The sequence below is a fragment of the Dermochelys coriacea genome, chromosome 22 (assembly GCF_009764565.3).
Source record: "Dermochelys coriacea isolate rDerCor1 chromosome 22, rDerCor1.pri.v4, whole genome shotgun sequence".
Classification (NCBI taxonomy): Eukaryota; Metazoa; Chordata; order Testudines; family Dermochelyidae; genus Dermochelys; species Dermochelys coriacea.
In genome coordinates, this window is record NC_050089.1 from 15,056,489 (window position 1) to 15,077,327 (window position 20,839).

General features: G+C 45.2%; 1 protein-coding gene across 2 annotated transcripts; it reads right to left on the reverse strand.

The window, feature by feature from the left end:
• Positions 1-429: 429 nt before the first annotated feature.
• Positions 430-20,426, reverse strand: ZW10 (zw10 kinetochore protein). Of its 2 annotated transcripts, XM_038380697.2 has the most exons (16): positions 20,104-20,426; positions 18,289-18,423; positions 16,677-16,778; positions 15,486-15,563; positions 15,172-15,331; positions 13,356-13,505; positions 12,412-12,603; positions 11,283-11,446; positions 9,933-10,115; positions 9,103-9,341; positions 6,898-6,969; positions 5,906-6,075; positions 4,525-4,655; positions 3,867-3,998; positions 1,941-2,143; positions 430-620 (listed from the first exon to the last, which is right to left on the reverse strand). In XM_038380697.2, exons 1-16 carry the CDS (start codon positions 20,218-20,220, stop codon positions 500-502), a joined length of 2,349 nt encoding a protein of 782 aa, XP_038236625.1. In that variant the 5' UTR covers positions 20,221-20,426; the 3' UTR covers positions 430-499. The 2 variants fall into 2 exon arrangements, with proteins under 2 accessions (XP_038236625.1, XP_038236626.1); XM_038380698.2 differs by lacking the exon at positions 1,941-2,143 and having other exon boundaries at positions 20,104-20,315.
• Between the last annotated feature and the right edge of the window lie 413 nt (positions 20,427-20,839).

Genomic DNA, 20,839 nt, shown 5'->3' on the forward strand with positions numbered 1-20,839 from the left:
ATGATTTTTTCAAATTTGATGCCCAGTCCCATTTAAACATTGTATGATCTAGAAAAACTGCGCCACTTCCAGAATCTACCGCCACCTCAGTGATGACCTCCACAAATGTGCTTAACGTGGTAGCCATGAAATTCTTCTATCTGTTAAGTTACCCCTTACTGCTCGAAATGGGTGCAGGCTGGTAGACTACATGTCAGGAGCCAGAGTTTTACCGCACACCACTCTCTCTGGGTAGTAGACGAAGTAGCAACAGCTAGTGCCAAAGAGTTACTCTCCTTTGCTTTTGGAGGCCAAGCTGCATTAAGTTGCTACATTTATTTTATAGATGCTGAGAGGGGTGAAGTTTCTTTCCCATTGGTCAGGCCTCCAGGAAGTGCTTTCATAAAGCTAAACTTATTAGACATCGGTATAAAAAGGGTTAAATCCAAATAACAATTTGAAACCTGATTCACTGTTGCTTTTCCAGGAAAAGATCTATTGTACAGGAGTAAACACAAGACTATTTAATTTTCGCAAGGGCCGCTGCTCTCCTCTCAGTGTTCTGGAACAAGGCTCGGATTAAACTCTTTACCTCAGTGGGGGAGAATTCGGCTGCAAGGGGCCCTTTGCCATCCACCCATCTGGAAGAGAGGAAAAGGTAATCGTTTTACTGAGCTGTACAACTACAGGTTTTAATACCAATATATATTTCTACAGAAGCCCTTCTGACCCCTTTAATGAAATCAGTGCAGTACTCTGGATCTTGCTCCCCACAACCAGTCCTACACTCCTGAATATTTCAACTATGCTTAGTTTACAAGAACAGTTCTAGCCTGCATAACTTCCTCTCATTCCAGTGATATGAAGTTTGGGTATTGTTACAACTAATTCTAGGGTAAAGAACCACCGCCTGCTCCAACAGCTTCAAATGTATCTTATTACTGACCCGCTAACCACGTGTCCAATATTAAAACGGTCACATTTATAAAGCAACTGAGGTAACAGCAGGACCTGCTCCTGGGGATTTTCACTATGGACAGGGCTCTCTCTACTTTGCATCTAGCTCAGAATAAACTTACAGCCTGCTCTGCCTGTATTTACTGGGTCCAACAAAGTGAGCATCTCTTGGGACTGCAAGACTGGGGTGGAAACAGAGCATTCAGAAATATCTCCAGTTGTTTTGACAGCAGCTGTAAGTAGCTCACAGTACAGGCTGTGGCAGAGCTCTTTGATACAGGGGAGAAGTTGATTTTCCTCTTTGCTCTCCAAACACTTTGGGCCTCAAAGTGAAGGCTGCTGAAGACAGTAGGCAATCCACACCCCTCAAAGGTGCTTGTAGCGCAACTGTAGATGGGGACTGTCTGGTTCCAGACATCTACTGCCAGTTAGTGTTGCACTCAGAGGTATTTGGTCCCAACCCTCAAGTAAAATCCATGCGAATCTCCCACGCCAGTCTAAAGGAGCAAGCCACGGCATTTTAAAATTCAAACTGGCCACACAGGAAAGCCTGCCTCTTTGGTACAACTGCAGTAAACAGCAAGTAGGCACAGATAACATCAAAAGTGATGGACAGAGTGCCAAGGTGGCTGCAATGAGATACACAAGGCAGGCCTAAGGTTACACTGATTTATGAGAGAATAGAAAGAAACATATTGGTCAGGTTTTACACTTTTCTTTGGGCATTGGGCAGCATTTTGTGGATAGTCACTTTCACTCCTGCCCTGCACAGTCCATCATTTTCCCATTTGGGTTGCTCTTTCGCAAAGAAACAGGGAAAATGCACAAAAATCACAAAAAAGAAAAAGGGGGGACTATAGGCAGGTGCAATATCCAAAACTAACTCGATTTCAAGCAGACAGCGTTCCTTGAATTGAGAACACTGCAAGTTTGATGGCATTATCCATCAACTCCATACACTGTGAAAGAATTCCTGTGGGTATTAGAAGAAAGGAGACATCTACCGATCTACTATTTCTTGGAGATTGGCCTGCAGGATAATTATCAGCTCTTTGAACATCATCCATTTCTGCACATAGACTGGAACCTCCTCTTGGTATTTCTTATTTTTGTTCTCTTCCAGTAATGGAGTGAACACCAGAGGTCCTTCTTCCAGCATGATCCTGCACAGGGAGTGCAATCTGTTGGCGTCCTCAGCAGAGATATCCTGGAATCGCACAAACGGGGAGCACTGTTCAAAGGAACAATTAAGCATTTTCTGGTGCTCAGAGCAGAAAGTGACATGAAAAGACCAGAAAGCTTTGTGAAGATAAATCAGTGATCTGAACCATCCTTAACATACCACATGAGACACTAGGTTTCTTCAGGTTTCAGAGTAGCAGCCGTGTTAGTCTGTATTAGCAAAAAGAAAAGGAGTACTTGTGGCACTTTAGAGACTAACAAATTTATTAGAGCATAAGCTTTTGTGAGCTACAGCTCACTTCATCAATGCATCCGATGAAGTGAGCTGTAGCTCACGAAAGCTTATGCTCTAATAAATTTGTTAGTCTTTAAGGTGCCACAAGTACTCCTTTTCTTTTTAGGTTTCTTCAGCTTCCTATCTGCCATTCTTCCTAGGCCAAAAGAACTTATTTATGAATGTGCGCATTTCAACAAGTTCTTGGCATCCGCTCAGCACAGTATCTGTGTCTGCTTCAAAGAGCACATACGTCTTAACAGAATGCAGAACATCTTACTGAGAAGCAAGGAACATTATTATAAAGGCTTGAACACTTTATAGGGAAATCGTTCAGACTATGCCAGCCTAATAAATATTAGCAGACACAGTCATAGCAATCTTCCTGTAAAGAAACTCATACAAAGAAGAGATGCATTATCGGTCTAATTCTCTGCAGGTATACTTGTGTACAGATCACAATTGGATCAGATGGATAAACGCATTTCAGTCATTTGGTATGAAATGGTATTTCCTTTAAACAATTTAATATGCTCATTTTACTACCTGTCCCAGTATAACCTGCCAATCGCTTAAGAGACATAGAATAGGGAAATACAAGAGAGAAAGAGGTAGAAACAATCAGATTATTTAAACAGAGCAAAATCTGGGATTGAGATCATGCACTCATTTCAGTATATAGTGCCTAGATAGGATGAAAATAGATTAATGTATGGCCCCCGACCACTGCAGCAGGGAGCTGGGGCTCTCAGGGCTTCCAGGCTCCCTGCCACTGAGCAGGACTACCAGGTCAGCTGGCTCCCCAGCCTGCATGAGTTGGGCAGCCTGGAGAGCCAGCTGGCTTGGGAGTTTGGAAGCCCTGGGGTCCCCAGAGCCAGCAGATCCTGGGATTCATATCAGATTAACAGTTGCTATTCAGTAGCGGGCAGCAGTGAAACGGACATGATTTATGTCCATTTCACTGACCAGCTGCTGGAGGTCCCAGAAATATATTTCATTTTGGAATCCTTGTGTTTTTGATGTTTCTGAAACAAAACTTTTCAGTTTCCCTGGTTTGCAGGAAATTTCAAAATGACTAAATGTGCTCTAAGCAATACTCAGATAAACCACCTCTGAAACTTTGCAAACACATTACAAAGTCCATCATCCTACTACACTTTGCGAAGTCCTAGGGTGCACTACCCACTCAATTCAACACTAAAAGGTGAAATCCAGCTACTCCACTAAAGTGAGTAGGAGCTTTTCCATTGACTTCAATGGTGCCAGGATTTCACCCTGTTTGTGTGCGTGGTCTCAGTTGGTTCTGGGTGATGGAAGCTTGAAATATTTCTATTGCACTGGATCCTAGATATCAGTGAAAGTCAAGAGTGGCCCTGAAAGCTGGTTCTTGAAAGCTCATCTGTAATGTAAACAAGTGCTTATTTAGAACTACATTTGATCCTTGGTATGTAGAGCACATACAATCACCCCTTACCTCTAGGGCAGTGATTCTATTAATGATCTCACTAAGTGCTGTGTTCAGTAAGGTCCCCATGGCCTTGCAGTAGATGTTGACCGGAAGCACATCTTGCCATACTTTGCCAAGTCTCTTTAGCTGGTGCAGTACCTGAAAGATAACAACTCCATCTTATCCAGAATCATAAACACAGATAGACACTAAAGATGATAAGGCAATTACACGGTTATAAACTAGCTTTCAAAAGCAGAAGAAGGCAATAAGGTATCATCATATTAAGAAAAAAACTAGTATTTTTAAGCTTGGATCTAGAAGTGGTTCCCCCCCCTCAAAAAAGCTCTTTTCCCTGAAAAATTTCAAACAAAATGAAAATTTTACCAAAATCTTCTAACTTTTTGAGAAAGCAATTCAAATAAAAAAAAAAAAACACCTTTCATGTTGAGTTGAAGTGAATGGAATCAAAACGAACATTTTTCAGCTTTTGTAAAAGGGAAAGAAAGCAGGGAGAAGAAAAAACCCGTATCAAAAAAAGAAAAAAAAAAGTTATTTCAATTCCACTGTATTTGAACACCAAGCATTACATCTGTGCTAAGAATTCTTACTGCTACTAAAAGGGGAAAACCACACAGACACATTACACTCGGGTCTGTACAGCCCTTTGGCTGGCATCACTCACCTGCCTTGCTGCTTTGTTTGCTGCAGAATAGTTTTCCTCATTGTCCATATTGGAAAAATTCCTTGCACTTGACAATCTCTCCAGGAGCTCTCCTTTCTGCACACGCATCTGGGCCAGAAAACACTCCATCCCTGGAGAAGCAAATGACAGAAGGAAGAAGTCATTTATTCCACAGCCTCAGATGATATCCGCATTAAATCTGATTTGCCTATTCCGAAACATTCAACACTGGAATCATAAATCTGCCATAAAATTAGGATCAATTTTTACAAGACTAATACATTTGCCTTTTCCAGTTTCACAGAACAGCCAGATGGTACCATTCTGCGAGGCATACATTGTCCGTCACACAGCCAAGGAAGATGAAATTGCACCCATAACCCACGCACCCACAGTATGTGAGATCTCACACAATTCTGATTCCTACAATGCAAGATAAAATAAACAACTTGAAAATCTGAGCAGCAGCATTAACTATCGATTCCCTGCTTTTGTCAGATCAATACATTGAAAGTTTTTTCTGCGTTTTGTTTCTTTGGCTTCTTACAACAATCTAGCAAATGTTCAGAACAGAGGACAGCAGGTTCCAGAGTGTCCATATGAGCTTGGTGTCTGACTGTACAAAAAAAGTCATTCTTGGAACTGTGCACCATTATACAGAAAGGGACAATCAGAGGCTATCTTGCCACCTTGTGAAGTGGCAGAGGGCTCTACCAGACAGAACAGCCTTCTCATCAAATGCAGGGGGTATAATATGTAATCTCAGAACAAGGATTCATATCACCAGTAGCCAAAGAAGAAGGCTGCTCTAATCAAGCCAGGGCAGAACAGGAGACCGTCCCTTGGCATTACCGGAATGGCCACAGACCAAATGTTAGGATTCTGCATTCTGGGAATTCCTCTGTTATACCTCAAATGCTATCTGAAAGTTGGCAAAGACATACTCTGGCACAGCAACTTCCTTGTTGACAGGGAACTGAAAATGTAAACTTGGGTACGCAAACTCCAACTGAAATCAAATAGGACTAACAGATTACATTGGATATTGATGTAGAATAAACCATGTTATGACCAATATTACTTGTGTAATATAAATCATACTCAGCACTTCTGTAGCACCTTTCTTCTAATGCTCTATAAAGCTTAATTAAGCCTCAGAGATAGCCCCCCTCTCCCATTGAGGCACTGCCCCATTACACAGTTAACAAAAATGAGGGACAAAGAAGTTAAGTGACTTGCTGAGGGTCACACAGTGCCAGGATTCCTAATTCCCAGTCCATTTTTTTTTACCACCAAGTCACATTTAAATTATAAATCACTCAATTACAAATACTGGGATGAGATGCTAGTCAGTTTGTTTCAGTTTCAAAGGTAAAATTACCAAGTCTCCTAAAGCCAGGTACCAGATCTACGAAAGTAGCTGCTCCATCATACAGTATGTTGGTAAGGCGATATCGGAACTGATGCCCCAAGGTCAGCAAGTGGTGGGCAATGTACATACAGTTGTTGTGATGAATGGCAGCCAGCTGGGGTAGTTTCTGAAGGTTCTCTCTACCCAAGGAAGGAGGAGGAAGAAAAGGGAAGAAATAAAGAGACATTTTAAAAATCAGATCTGGGCCTCTAAAAATAAAATAAATATCCTGATATTGTTCTATACTTCAGAAATGCTCAAGAGGTCAGACACTCAATAGGCCAGAGGCTACCTCCACTCTTAGATCAATGCTGCTGCTAACTAATCAAAAGTAACATGCATCATGGGGACAGTTGGTGAGAATAAAAGCATGTGGCCTCTTGACTCTCACACACCATGGAAATTACATGTTGAGAGGGTAGCACAACATCATCTCCTTTGTAGGCCTGGTCTTGGCATAGCTATGATGTTTGCGGGGGGGGAGGGGTGTGTGAAAAGTCCACACCCCTGAGTGGCGTAGTTAAGTGGCCCTATTAATGAAAAACCCTATATAAAAGCTATGTATTATTATTATATGAGGGGGTTTTAAAAGAGATGGAGTGCTGTTTTTCCCAAAGGAGAAGGGAGTATTCGTCCGCCAAACCAAAGATCACCCAGGACAAGCACACGAGCCAGTAGGAGTATTATCAAAAAGAAAAGGAGTACTTGTGGCACCTTAGAGACTAACAAATTTATTAGAGCATAAGCTTTCGTGAGCTACAGCTCACTTCATGTGAGCTGTAGCTCACGAAAGCTTATGCTCTAATAAATTTGTTAGTCTCTAAGGTGCCACAAGTACTCCTTTTCTTTTTGCGAATACAGACTAACACGGCTGCTACTCTGAAACCTAGGAGTATTATATATAAATAGCTTGGCTCTGCCTCCCCCCAAAGCAGGCCCCTGAGTAACACTCACACACTTACTTGTGGTAAATTGGCACGACGTCATAGAACAAATGGAAGATATTTCGCACCGAGTAAAAGAGCTGTATACAACTGCAAGGCAAATAAAGTTCATGTTAATGATGAAGTGAGCTGTAGCTCACGAAAGCTTATGCTCAAATAAATTTGTTAGTCTCTAAGGTGCCACAAGTACTCCTTTTCTTTTTGCGAATACAAACTAACACGGCTGCTACTCTGAAATCTTCCAGTTGGAACTAATGCATGCAGCAAGCGGCACATTCTTAATCCAGTGCTGAAAGGAGAAAGAATTCAATGGCTGTGTTTTGGACCCTGACATCAAATATAACCAGCAGAGGCTAAGGGATGATTTTCAGAGGTGCCTAAGTAACTTAGCAGCACAAGTTTCCACTGGAAGGCAATTGGGCGTTGTGCTCGAGGTGTAATTCCCAGCTTGGAGAGACACATCTGGGCTGTCGCTGATCAAGCCAGCATGCTAAAAATAGCAGTGCAGCCACAAATGACAGGATGGGCTAGCTGTTCCCATATGAAACTCTGGGTTCGTGCTCGGGCAGCTTGCCTGTCCCACTGTGGCTACCCTGCTCTTTTTAGCGCACTAGCTCGATCAGAACTCAAGCCAGACTGCCTCCTTGCACTGGAAATCACACTCTGAGCTCCAGTGTAGACACACCCAGAGACACTTCCGAAAATCGCACCTGAGGCTGCAAAGAGGAGATGACTGAGATGTTTGGTCAAGGCAGATATGGTAAACCCTTGGACCTCACTAGCTCTGCCTCCACTTGGAGACCTAGCTGCATATTTAATTTCAAGAGCAGTCACCAAAAACTTTGGGGCTCCAGTCTCATTCACCATGGTGTCCTGCTGCATCTGCAGTGGCCTCTATATTCATGTGCTAAGCTCCAATGAATGCCACTCTCTCCACAATGCGCATTGCAAAGGGCACAAACACTGCTAAAAGCATTGCTCATTCTGGGACTGCACCCATTTGCCACGTGTTTTCTTCCTCAAGGGTAGGGGAAAAAGAACCTCCACTAACATTTCCTACAGGAAGAGGATAATAATCACAGCATAGGGAATATCGAGGGGCACACATTTTTGTGAATAGCAACTATTATTACTATCAAATATTTGTGTTATGGTCGCGAATAGGAGCCCCCCTTCATGGACCAATGTGCTAGGCAGTGTGCAATCTACCCCCCAGAGCACAGGCTTTTAAAGACCTGTTCTGAAAGCAAATACAGTCTGTAAGCCACAGCCAGCATCCTGGAAATCTTACCAAGGCTTCTCCCAAGCTCTCTGGTAAGCCTGTCACATTGAGGCTGAGCAGCTGGCATTGCTTGCACTCCTGAGAGTTTTGCAATGCTACCCAAGGAAGACCTACAAGATAGAGGCCAGCTCCAGAACCACAGACCACATGTCAGGAATGAGACTTCTGAAATCCATCTTTAACCAGGGAGACAGCATTTCCCCTCTGAACACACACACACACACACACACACACACACACACACGCCTGAAAAATTAACACTCTGCTGTTGCAGAATGGTGGGCACTCTGTACGCAATCCTCTCTCCCCAACCAGAGCCACAGTCTCCAGTTATCAGGCCAGACAAATACAGCCTTGGAAACTTGGCTCCTCGAAATCCCTGCCAAATGCACAACTCAGGTTCTTTGCTTTCACTCGGTGATGATGTGGTAGGAAAACAGGCAGCTCACCCTCACCTGCAATGACACTCTAACACCTTGTTTTGGCTGGGAAAAAAGTGCTTTTCACCAATTGTCAGCTAACACATGGTAAGATTTTAGCATGGACAAGGCACTGTTTTTTATCCTGATCTGCTAATATGATTGAAAACTACAAACTGCATTGTCCACACTAGCATTTTACCATGTGTCAATTACCATGTTAGCTAAATAAAGCCCATCTCAACACACCCTTAGAGGCCATCACCTCTAGATGTTGTGCCACCAGGGCACTGCAAGGAAGGCCGCATGGCAGCTGTTCCTGTTTGCTGGATTAATCCAGGGATTCAGTCTCCAACTGGCAAATCAGCAGCTTTCATTAACAATTTCACCTTGACTATTTTTATGTGAATTACATTTTCACATTTTTATGTGAATTGCCCTTTCTAGTATTGGTGCCTGTAATCAGGTGTCCTGATACCAAGAGATTTCCTTGGGCTCTACCCACCAATTCAGAATTCTTACCACTGATCTGTGCTGGTTGTAGCCTCCAACAGGGTCTGATAAGCCAACTCCATCAATTTCTCCACAGATACACTGATGTGGCAGGTAGGCAGAGAGAACGTGTGCTGACTCAGTTTGGTCTCATTCTCCAAATTTATCAGCTTGTTGTGCAACATTTTGGAGGCTTTTTGCATTTTTAAATTATCACCTGCCCCAGGGTCAGGCAGTTTTGGTATCGCTACCAAGGAATCAGGTGTGATCTAAGAAGAAAACAAGAGGCACACATCACAACTTAGTTCCCATAGAACGGAGACAGCATAAGGCAGTTTAACAGTGAATTACACAGACCCTATGTGCAAAAAGAACAGGAATACTTGTGGCACCTTAGAGACTAACATGCACACTAGGCTGTGAATTCCTCGGGACTCCACTGGAACTAGTCTAAGAGGCTTACAAATGTATATGGCATGATAACAGCTGAATGTGCGATGCATAGTAGCCAACTATCTCATTCTTAAGCACCATCTAATGGATCTTTTCTCTTTACATTTCTATTAGCTGTAATGATCCTCAGAAAAATGCGTAAAACCAGCTATCTCGTTCTGAGGAAGGCTTCATTCCATTATTTAAAAAATCATATTCAGCTTGTTAGTTAGAATATCAGCTCTATAGAAGATGCATTTGAGGGCTATCCAAAGCTTTAAGGAGCAACCATTTCCTGCAGAGTTCACACAAATAACAAAAACAAGCCAATCCTCTATAAAAACCAGACTCAGTGTTTTTAAGCTGTTCCCCTTCAACAGCTAGATGGTTTCTTACAAATACGCATTGTAAATTGTGATCTCTAGCACCTTTACAGTGTTGTGTATTTCTGAGGTCATCAACTTTCTGGCTGCCACGATCACATCCTGGCATTTTTTGTTAGCGAAGTGGGAATTGACATTGCGGGCATATTTCAGTAAGTCCGTGGCATCTCCTTTTAAAAACCCCATGTTCTTCAAGCTTTTTTCAAATTCCTCTGTGGAGTTAATCACCTGAGAAGAGAGTTAAACACAAACCATTTCCACACCCTTATGGATTGTGAGTTGTAATAACCAAGAGGCAGGATCAAAAGCAGCTAGACATTCTCCAGACATTCTTCAACAGAAGGCACAGAGTGGGTGCAAAGGAAGTACAAAGGTAGGAAACGCTCTAGGTTACAGCTTTGAATCTGGTTCCAGTCAGTAATAACCCCAAACTGTGACCACCTGACAGCCCTGTGGTGGCCCTTGTGAGATGTGTCTGTTTCAGTTGAGGGCCCATGAACATGTGTCCAGAACAAAAATAGTACAGTGGACACTAACTGTCCGCCCTGTGTTGGCAATCTCAACCACAGTGCCAAGGAGTGAATGAAACTGAAAAGAGAGGGGCTCCCTGCAGAAAAGCGGCATGGGAGAAGCTTTGCTGCAACCTGCTCTTCTGGGAAAAAGACTCCAGACTCCAGGTGTCAGTCTGGCACCTTTCACCAGCACTAGGGCCCAGAACCGCTAAGGTATTTAGGTGCCTAACTCCCGTTGATTTCTACAGGAGTTAGGCACTAAATACCATTTGTGAACTGGGACTAAGTTCTATTTTATTTATTTAGGTTTAAAATAATAAAGCCCCTTGCCCAGGCTTTAAGAGCTGTAACACAATTAATCATACAGTAAACACAATTCAATTAAATTTCAGCAGCACTGAAATCAGTTCCACAGGAACTTGGCCTGTCAGCCAGCTACCAATCTTCCTCACAATCTAGGAAGAATGCCCTCAGCAGCCTGCCCTGCAAGTCACCAGATCTGGTCTAGTTTGGATGACGGAGGGAGTAAGTCCCGGCCCTCACTGCCACCCTCTCTTCTTTATTACGAGAGTGTTTGTGGTGATTGCAGCTTGTTTAAAAGCAAGAAGTCTTAAGCTAGTTCGAGCTGCTGTTCAGACTCAGTGCTATCTTTAAATGCATCTGATTGATTTTTATGCTAAGATACAGAAGAGAGCAAAATACGTAGTAAAAAACATTGCACCATTATTGCTACTGCAGGAATATGAGACACTGCTTAAGGCAGAGACTGACTTTGAAAGTTCCTATTGTAGCAGAGGATGAAGATCAGAGACAATTCCAGTTATTGCAGAATCTGCCTTTCCAGGCTTTACGTTGCATGGATTTTAAATGTTTTGAGTCCTACCTCGACGTACTGCTCTAGTTTGCTGCTGTTTGCTGGAATCGAGTACACCAGACATTCCTGAATGAGGCAGCCAGATACCTCCTCCCAAACCATGTCACCCAGCATCTCTGCCAATACCACTTTGGAGTCCTTGTCATTTTCCCCACACTCATCGAGAGACACACCTGGATTCAAAAGAAAGAATATAAATGGGTTTTTAAATACGGTCCAGGGGGCAGACCTCTCGACCCCTTTCACACCCCACTGAGAGCTCAGAACAGGAACTGTCAATGGTTCCATTTCATCTGATGTTCTCTGGTCTCGGGCCATGTACAGGAATTCCCTGCCTCCTGAGTCACTAACAGATTTTAAATGTAGACTGAACCTGTGTTCCCAGTGAGTTTGCTCAGTGCCTGGAATGTGCCCCATTCACTCTTTGTGAAGAGATCCTCTACCATGACTAGTCCTATACAGAATTTTGCATAGATTGTATCATGCATTTCAAGCTTTTTTCCTCAAGTTCCCCAGAGCTTCTCACAAAGCAATGATCTAGTAATACTGGTCATCTGAGAACAACTCTTTCTACAGAGAAATAAAGCATTTCTTAGATCCTCTACAAGCTAAATATTCTTTGTTCTTCATTTTCATGGTATTGGTTTCTCCTGAATGCTCAGAGTCACTGCAGATGCTGTCACTCAAACCCCACTTTCTCATTTCAATGCTGCTGGCTGCTCCCTCAAAGAGACCAGGAAATTAAACTAGTCTTCAAGAAATGACTCCTCGCTCAGGAATTCCCATCTTCTGGTAGTATCAATGCCCTCCCCATACCCCACACACTTCTCATGAAAAGAGGAGGTAAGACGGTCTGCAGAGCAACCAGGAGGAAGCTGGATAAATTAAAGGGTCCCAAAGGAGAGGGAACCAAGTGCAGTTTTGCAGTGTTCAAAGCTGCCCAAGCATTGCAAAGCCTCACTGAGCTATAGCAGAACATCCCAGGCACTGCCACAGTAGTATTACAGGGAGCAGTGGCGCCCTGGCATAAACCAGTGCTGCTTTCCTGCTAAACGTTCCAAGTGGCCTCCAAAACAGCCAGACGAGCCAGCTGTGGAGAGCAGCATCGCACACTAATTTCAGGGGACGAACTACCTACTCAACAAGTGTGTGTGAAGAACTTCAAGCACCAGCAAGATCTTGCCAAAAACCTCTGTTGGGGATGGATGCTCCAGATTAGGCTCTGCAGACTCAAAGTGCAAGACGACTGTGTCAGGCTGCTCCTCCAGCAGAGGCCGAAGGGAGGGATAAGAAATCAGTGGCTTGAGGATGTACTTCAGCAGTAATTGGCCTGACAAAGGGAGAGAAAGATAATCTTCAGCATCCATATGCAGCCAAGTAGGCTGTTTGCTCCAGTAGTGCCTAAGAGGGACTAGCTATGACGAGCACCTCAGTTTTAGGATTGCTCAAATTCAGGACGAGGAACTTTCCCCTGGGGTAGCTGTAAAATTAGGAGTGTTCTTGAGGCAGAATGTTTGGTTTAAGCATGTTTATTCATATAAATACACCTGGGGACTCAGACATAGAGCCTATGATTTTATAAATCAATTGATAAACTATTTACAAAACCAGCCATGTGAAACTGTATGCTGGCAACTGGCAGAGCTCGCTAATTGCTTTACTACAACCTGTGATTATAATCACCTGCAACAGCCTGAAATTAACGCCTGGCTCTGTTCCAGGGAGGGGACTACAACCAGAAAATAGTTTTAAACATGAGCCCATCGAGTCACAAAACCACAGATCAAAATGAAGTAATAAAACAAGTTGACAGGGAGGGATAAATAATTCAGGGCAGTTGCACATTAATAGGAGTCATGGGAAGAGGAAAGTGTAACAAGGAAAGTGTAACAAGGAAAGGGTTGAATTATCTGACCAAGGGCTAGGCCATTAACAAAATGCCTCCCTCTTCCCACATTCTGTTCCTTATTTTGCACTGACAATGGAACCAGTCCCATGCTGGCAGATTCTTGAAACAAATTCACTATTTAACAGCAGGTCTCTCTACAGCTCATTTTAATGGGACACAAAGGCCTGTCTTACCAAAAAGTTTAAGCCTGGTGTGCAGTTCTCCAAGGACAGCAAATGCCTGGAGCACAGAAGCAACAGGTGGTCCAGCGATCTGATCTTCCTTCAATGGCATAGTGCATAAATGCAACTCCATCTGCATCACCGTCTCTGCACTGCTGATTTCTAAGAGAGAGCATAACCATCTCCATTACAATGTGAACTGGGCTAGAGAGGAGCTGACAGTCTACAGGACTTCTTGGATGAGCGCTAAAACAAAATATTGAGATCTCCTTTATTTACCTCATTTCCCTGACCACAAGTCAGGGAGATCTCAAGAGTGGCTGGGATCCAGTGTCCCGCTCCTGGTCCCCATATAATGATCAGCCCTTGCCGGCCTCGGGAGTTGGGACCGGAATCATTATCTCCTGAATAGCAGCATATTGCAAACTGCTTGTGTTGGTCTTTTATACAGGTCTTGCTGCAACTTCCCCATTTCAATTTCTATGCAAATTTAAGATGTAAAGAACATTTTGGCCATAATGACTTTTCCTCCTCCAATATAAACTCAACTGAGGCATAAGTTTGTTTTTTTTAAATGAGGAATTTCTGTGGTATTAAGGGGGTACTAAGATACATACATTTGGGCACTGGCTATGTGTCAGTTGCTTACCCTCTTCCTAACTATCTAAAGCAGCTTGGCAAAATTCTACTCACCTGAAATCAAATATCATTAGTGTGTTCATAATCGTCATAGTAAGAGTGGGTGAGCCTATTTCAATGCCTGGACTGGCAAGTTTTCATGATGAATTTGTAAGGCTGAACTAAAGCAATCTGGATTTCCTGACATGCTCAAGGAGCTACAGTTATATACAAGAAAATGAAACTGAAGTCACTTGAAAGATCTAATTGAAGTGTGTCTCCTAGGATGAGAACTTCCTCAGAAAACTGAATTGGAAAAATCCATGTGCATCAGACATGCTGCACCCGCACAGCTCGCTCTGAACAGAGACGCTAACTTGTGGATATGGATAGGGTATTCTTACATGGCACGGGAGGAAGCTGTAACACCCCACAGGTATTAAAGAATCAGTATCACTTCAGACATAGTTTCAATTACCAGCAGTTTTCCATTTCAATTACCTTTGCAACAATCTGGCAAACTAAGCCCAATTTCTACCATAAATAGGTCAGAGGAAACTCATCCTTTATATTTTATTCCTCACCATAACTACACTTTTTCATTCAAAACAGCACTTTGTTATTCCTTCATTGCCTTCTCACCCTGGGACTAGAGCGGGCTCCAAGGAACAGGAGAAAGGGGGTGTAACCTGCCAAACGAGTCTATGCTGGGCAAGCATGTTCATCTTGATGAAAGGTTTCAGAAGCCTCACCCAGCTAATGGGCCAAGTCAGTTTCTCAATAACGCACAACCTAATACTGTCCAAGCTCATTTCCTCAGGAGCAGATGAGCAGCACATAAAATATGGGGAAATCCTACAACCTCTCAGGTTTTGCATCATGGCTGAGAAAGGAGCTGAGAACTCTCCGGGCTTCTCTGTGTCACTCACTAGGAAATACTGCTGTATGCACCAGAAGAAACAATTCAAGTAAATTTTAAGAGCCATTGAATGTATCAAGTTTCCTGTGATAGCTCCAAACCACCCCCATATGATGTGAAATTCAAAGAGCGCTGCCTCCAGTCAATCCTTCTCACTTAGGAATATGCCACTGGCAGGAAGGGCTAGCTGAATCCATCTTAGCTCACCTATGTTAACTAACTTCCTAGCTCTGAAGAGGTTTTCAAGCCCGGATCATTTCTGTCACTGAACCAAACTAAGATGTTCAGCACCTTTTGACGGAGGAAGCTTCCACAAAACCATTTGCCGCCACTCTTCTCCCAGGTGATAGAGCATGTTCTGTGTCTGCACCGTCAGCTCCATCCCTAGTGCTTTCAGAACCTTCAGCTCAAAGCCTTTGCGGGATTCTAGCATTTTCAGACTACTTCGTGCCTAGCAATAAGAGGACGACAGTTATGCACAGAGCACGGGCACCAGGCAAATTGATCTGATGGCATGCGAGTGCTAACGTAAGGGAATCATGTGATATTTATTGATGATATTCATAAGAGATATAATTACATATACTTGAGAAGCTTGTTACTACCTTTTCCAGATGGCAAGCTGCTGCAACATACTTCTTTTCCAGTAATGCCGTGCTATAGTCTTTAATAGCTGTATCAAACTGAAAGAGTTAAATATAAGTTAAATAAAACAAATACAAGGTACTACACTCAGGAAGGAATAATCAGTTACACAAATACAAAATGGGATATTACTGCCAAGGAAGGAGTACTGTGGAAAGGGAGTACTGTGGGGGTTATAGTGGATCAGAAACGAAATATGAGTCAACCATGTCAACATTGTTGCAAATAAAAAGTGAACGTTATTCTGGGATGTATTAGCAGGAGTGTTGTAAGCAAGACACGAGAAGTAATTCTTCCACTCTACTCAGCCCTGATAAGGCCTCAACTGGAGTACTGTGTCCAGTTCAGGACACTACACTTTAGGAAGGATGTGGACAATTTGGAGAAGAACAAGAAAAAATCATTAAAGGTCAATAAACCATGATCAATGAGAAAAGATTGAAAAAAAACCCACCCCTGGGTTTGGTTAGTCTGGAGAAGAGAAGTCTGAGGGGGACAGGACAAGAAGCAATGGGCTTAAATTGAAGCAAGGGAGATTTAGGTTAGGCATTAGGAAGAAGTTCCTAACTGTAAAGGTAGTTAAGCACTGGAACAAATTACCTAGGAATCAGAGTAGCAGCCGTGTTAGTCTGTATTCACAAAAAAGAAAAGGAGTACTTGTGGCATCTTAGAGACTAACAAATTTATTTGAGCATAAGCTTTCATGAGTTGCATCCGATGAAGTGAGCTGTAGCTCACGAAAGCTTATGCTCAAATAAATTTGTTAGTCTCTAAGGTGCCACAAGTTCTCCTTTTCTTTTTTGCAAATTACCTAGGAAGATTGTGGAATCTGTCACTGGAGGTTTTTAAGAAAAGTTTGGACAAACACCTATCTGGGATGGTCTAGATAATACTTGGTCCTGCCTCAGTGCAGGGAACTGGATGAGAAGACCTACTGAAGTCCCCTCCAGTCCTACATTGCTGTGACTTTATAATCACACACAAATAAGTTTCAGCTCTAAGATTACAGAGCACTTTTTAAAATAATTACATGAATAGAGATAGAAGAGTCATGATTATTTATTCACTATGGTGATCTAGGAAGATGTCAGTAGAAAAAAATACAGAAACACTCAGCAATCTGAAGCCATTTCCCCAGCCTCCTTCCTCACCTCTTGAAGCTGTTTCAGCACACTCAGAACCAACGAGTCTCGCTCCAGCTGCTGCTTCAATTCAGTAAATTCTGCAATGGCCACATTCAGATCTTGCTGGACCTAGAACAGCAGCACAGAGCTCAAGCCTTCAGCAGTTCACTTACAGTAACCAAAGGCAATGAGAGCCATTTCTATTTCAAAAGTAACACCGACATGACAATGCCAGCATGCTGCCTGAAACGTACATACCCCCCAAAGTTACAACCAACACCTAAGGTTATTATAACTAAAAGAAATTAGAAGGAAAAAAGGTTCTATTTCCCCATTGTATTTACCTAGTGCATTTGACAGCAATTTGTATGTATTTGATTTCTCTGTATGAGCAGCCAGTTTTAGCCTTACTAGAAAGACCCTTTTAAACAGCAGAGGAGAAGAAAAACTCATAAAATTTTTTTTAAAAGCATTATTATATGGGAATTTTTGAAAAAAAGTAAAACATGGCATTTTCAGATTGCAGATCTTTTTTAAAAAATTAGTCAAGTCAAAAGATTCCAGAGTAACTTTAACAGTTCTCTAATTTTAAATTAGATAAATGTCAATTTGAATTTAGCCAAATGTGCAGTTTAACTATACATTTTAAAAGTTTCCATAGGCATGCAAGATCAATAGATATGTTTCCCTTTTTTAAAAAAAAGATCCCCAAACCATTAAATAAACAAACAATCTCCTGCATTGTTTGGACCTTAAATACTGCAGCACTAGGAACCCGAAGCTGAAATTGACTACAGACAAGTGTAATTGATGTCATTGTTACTGTATACCTTAAGAAACATAAATTAAATATACAGCAACAAATAAACAGAGACAAGTAAAGTGGATGTTTAAGATTCTTTCACTTTTAACATAGCTTAATTAGTATCAGATGCAAAAGTTATTTTCACATTGTATGATTTTTGGGTTGATCATGCTCCTTTGCGAAGAAAAAATCCAGATTTATATACCATCTGCATTAGAGCCTTTCTAACTTACATTTCAAAGCCAGAGTGGCAAAGCAGAAGATAGCTAAAAGAATTAGTCCAGGGCTATAGAAAGGACGACACACACAAAAAATATAAGCAGATCAATTGCCACGGAAGCTAGGGAAGGACAGACTTGCAATCATATACAGAAAATCTGAGCTCAATTCCCAGCTCCGCACAGAATCTCCCTGTGACCTTGGCCAAGTCATTCCACTTATTTGTGCCTCAGTTTCCCCATCAGCAAAATAAGACTGATTCCTCCCTATCTCAATGCGGGGAGGCTTAGAGGATAAATGCATTAATAGACATGAGGGGCTCTGAAACTACTGTGATGAGCACCACGGAAAACCATTCAGCAATATAATTAATGAATAAGTTACAGCCCGCCCTTTATTTATATCCCAGGTCCGATACATCATAAATTGGTATGTTTCAGTCAAGGGCACCCTTTATAAGAGGTGGAGATTCATCCTGGAGTCCTTAGCCAAGATCTTTCTTTCCCCCTCCCCTGCCTTCCTGTGCAGCATGCTCATGGCTGCACATGAGTGGAGTTGTATTGCTTTGGATGAAAGCTGCTAGATACAGATAAAGTGAAACTGCTGCTGTGTCACCTCATTTTCGATCCTGGATTTCAGAAGGTCGATGTTGATGGACAGACTGTCCACTTGTGACACCAAGTCCTCAGCGCTCTGCATGCTCGGGAGGAACTCGTTATACTTCTTGTTAATCATGTTGCAGACTTCGCCCTAGGTAGAAGGGATGGACTCAGGATCAGAAAAACAAACACCCATAGGGTTGCCAACTCTGACTGAAGCTATTCTGGGAGATATTTTTTTCCAACATGATGTAATGTCATTTTCTTAAAATATCCTATTAAAAGCTCCCAGATTTCTTTCAATAGTCACCAGGAGATTGATGCCGATTCTGGGAGACTCCAATCCTGGAGGGTTGGCAACCCTAAACACCCACAGAGAGAAACCCCAAGGCCGTGGCCACAGGACCAAAGCCTCCCACCCCCATCGCAGCCCTCACTGCAACCCTACACTGTTGAGATAGACAGAATGATTTTGCAGTTAGGGGGACAAAGGCAAGTAGCTCAAAGGGAAGGTCTCACAGGCCAAGGTGGGAGAAGCACAGATCCCCCATCACTACAGCCTGCAAACATTGGCAGGAAAAGCACCCCACCATCCAGATCCTCATGCACCGCCCCTCAGCGTTACTCCCCACAATGCCTGGTGCCCCGACACTCCAGTGTCACCACCACCATGCTCACACCCTGTCCCTTCCCTTCCCTGGGCCCCTCCCAACAGCCTTTCTATCCCTCCTTAATTTACTCCCCAACTCCCCCCTCCCATGATCCCACAATCATCCTCTACCCCCAGCACTGCCTCCTCCCCCTGGAGTCCCCTTCTCTCCTCCCCCCTTCCCAGCCCCCATACCCTGCCCCTATCAACAGACACATACACACACTGGGGTCCCCCCCATACTCCAGTCCCCAGATTGCTCCTGCCCCCCCCAGGGGTTCCCCCCACACCCAGCCTCCCTGGATACCCCTCTGCCCCCGGGGTCTCCCCCCCAGTCCCCTCTGCCCCCCGGGTCTCCCCACAACCAGCACCCCTGGATCCCCCTCTGCCCCCCCGGGTCTCCCCACACTCAGCCCCCCTGGATCCCACTCTACCCCCCTGGGCCACCCCCAGCCCCCCTGGGTCCCCCTCTGCCCCCCAGGTCCCCCACACCCAGCCCCCCTGGATCCCCCCTCTGCCCCCCCGGGCCACCCCCAGCCCCCCTGGGTCCCCCTCTGCCCCCCCGGGTCTCCCCACACTCAGCCCCCCTGGATCCCACTCTACCCCCCTGGGCCACCCCCAGCCCCCCTGGGTCCCCCTCTGCCCCCCAGGTCCCCCCACACCCAGCCCCCCTGGATCCCTCCTCTGCCCCCCTGGGCCACCCCCAGCCCCCCTGGGTCCCCCTCTGCCCCCCCGGGTCTCCCCACACTCAGCCCCCCTGGATCCCACTCTACCCCCCTGGGCCACCCCCAGCCCCCCTGGGTCCCCCTCTGCCCCCCAGGTCCCCCCACACCCAGCCCCCCTGGATCCCTCCTCTGCCCCCCTGGGCCACCCCCAGCCCCCCTGGGTCCCCCTCTGCCCCCCCGGTCTCCCCACACCCAGCCCCCCTGGATCCCACTCTACCCCCCTGGGCCACCCCCAGCCCCCCTGGGTCCCCCTCTGCCCCCCAGGTCCCCCCACACCCAGCCCCCCTGGATCCCTCCTCTGCCCCCCTGGGCCACCCCCAGCCCCCCTGGGTCCCCCTCTGCCCCCCCGGGTCTCCCCACACTCAGCCCCCCTGGATCCCTCCTCTGCCCCCCGGGTCCCCCCACACCCAGCCCCCCCGGATCCCCCTCTGCCCCCCCAACACCCTCCCGGCCCCACCTTCAGCTCCTCCACCCGGCGGGAGAGCCGGGCGATCCGAGTGCCCAGATCCTCCTTCTCCAGCCGGCCCGAGTGCGCCAGCACCGCAGCCACCAGCGACGGGGACGAGGCGGCCATGGGGACCCAGCGCCCGGTCACAGACCCCCTGCCACCTCCTCATCCGCGGCCCGCCAGCGCGCGGCACCACGGGAAAACGAGTCCGCCCGCCCCCGCCTCCGGGACTCCGAGACCCATGAACGTGTCCGAGGCGGCCCGGGCGGGACTACAACTCCCAGAGTGCACCACGCAGAGCGGGCCTACGAGCTCCGGCGTGGGACACAGCGATTCAGAACGTTTTGCTCTTCCCCCCGCCTTCGATTGGTCCGCAGCCGCCGAGCGAGTGAACGAGCCCTCCCGTCTGATTGGGCCGCTGCCGCGGGGCGGGGAATATAAACCGCGAGAGCCGCGACTGCCGCGCCCCCAGGCGGGCTCGGCTCGAACGCGGGAGCAGCCCAGAGGCTGCGGTGGGGGGCGGCTCTTGCTCTTGCTCTTGCTCTTGCTCTTGCTCTTGCTCTTGCTCTTGCTCTTGCTCTTGCTCTTGCTCTTGCTCTTGCTCTTGCTCTTGCTCTTGCTCTTGCTCTTGCTCTTGCTCTTGCTCTTGCTCTTGCTCTTGCTCTTGCTCTTGCTCTTGCTCTTGCTCTTGCTCTTGCTCTTGCTCTTGCTCTTGCTCTTGCTGTGGCAGCCGCAAAGAGGAAGG

Bases quoted from the DNA above. Each gene is read 5' to 3' on its own strand.
- ZW10 (XM_038380697.2), bottom strand. From the start codon at position 20,220: ATGGCCGCCTCGTCCCCGTCGCTGGTGGCTGCGGTGCTGGCGCACTCG. The intron at 2,144-3,866 runs GTAAGGGGTGAT...GTGCGATTCCAG, and splicing joins ATAGAATCACTGCCCTAGAG to GATATCTCTGCTGAGGACGC. The intron at 621-1,940 runs GTAGATGTCTCC...CCTCTCTTCCAG, and splicing joins CTCCAAGAAATAGTAGATCG to ATGGGTGGATGGCAAAGGGC.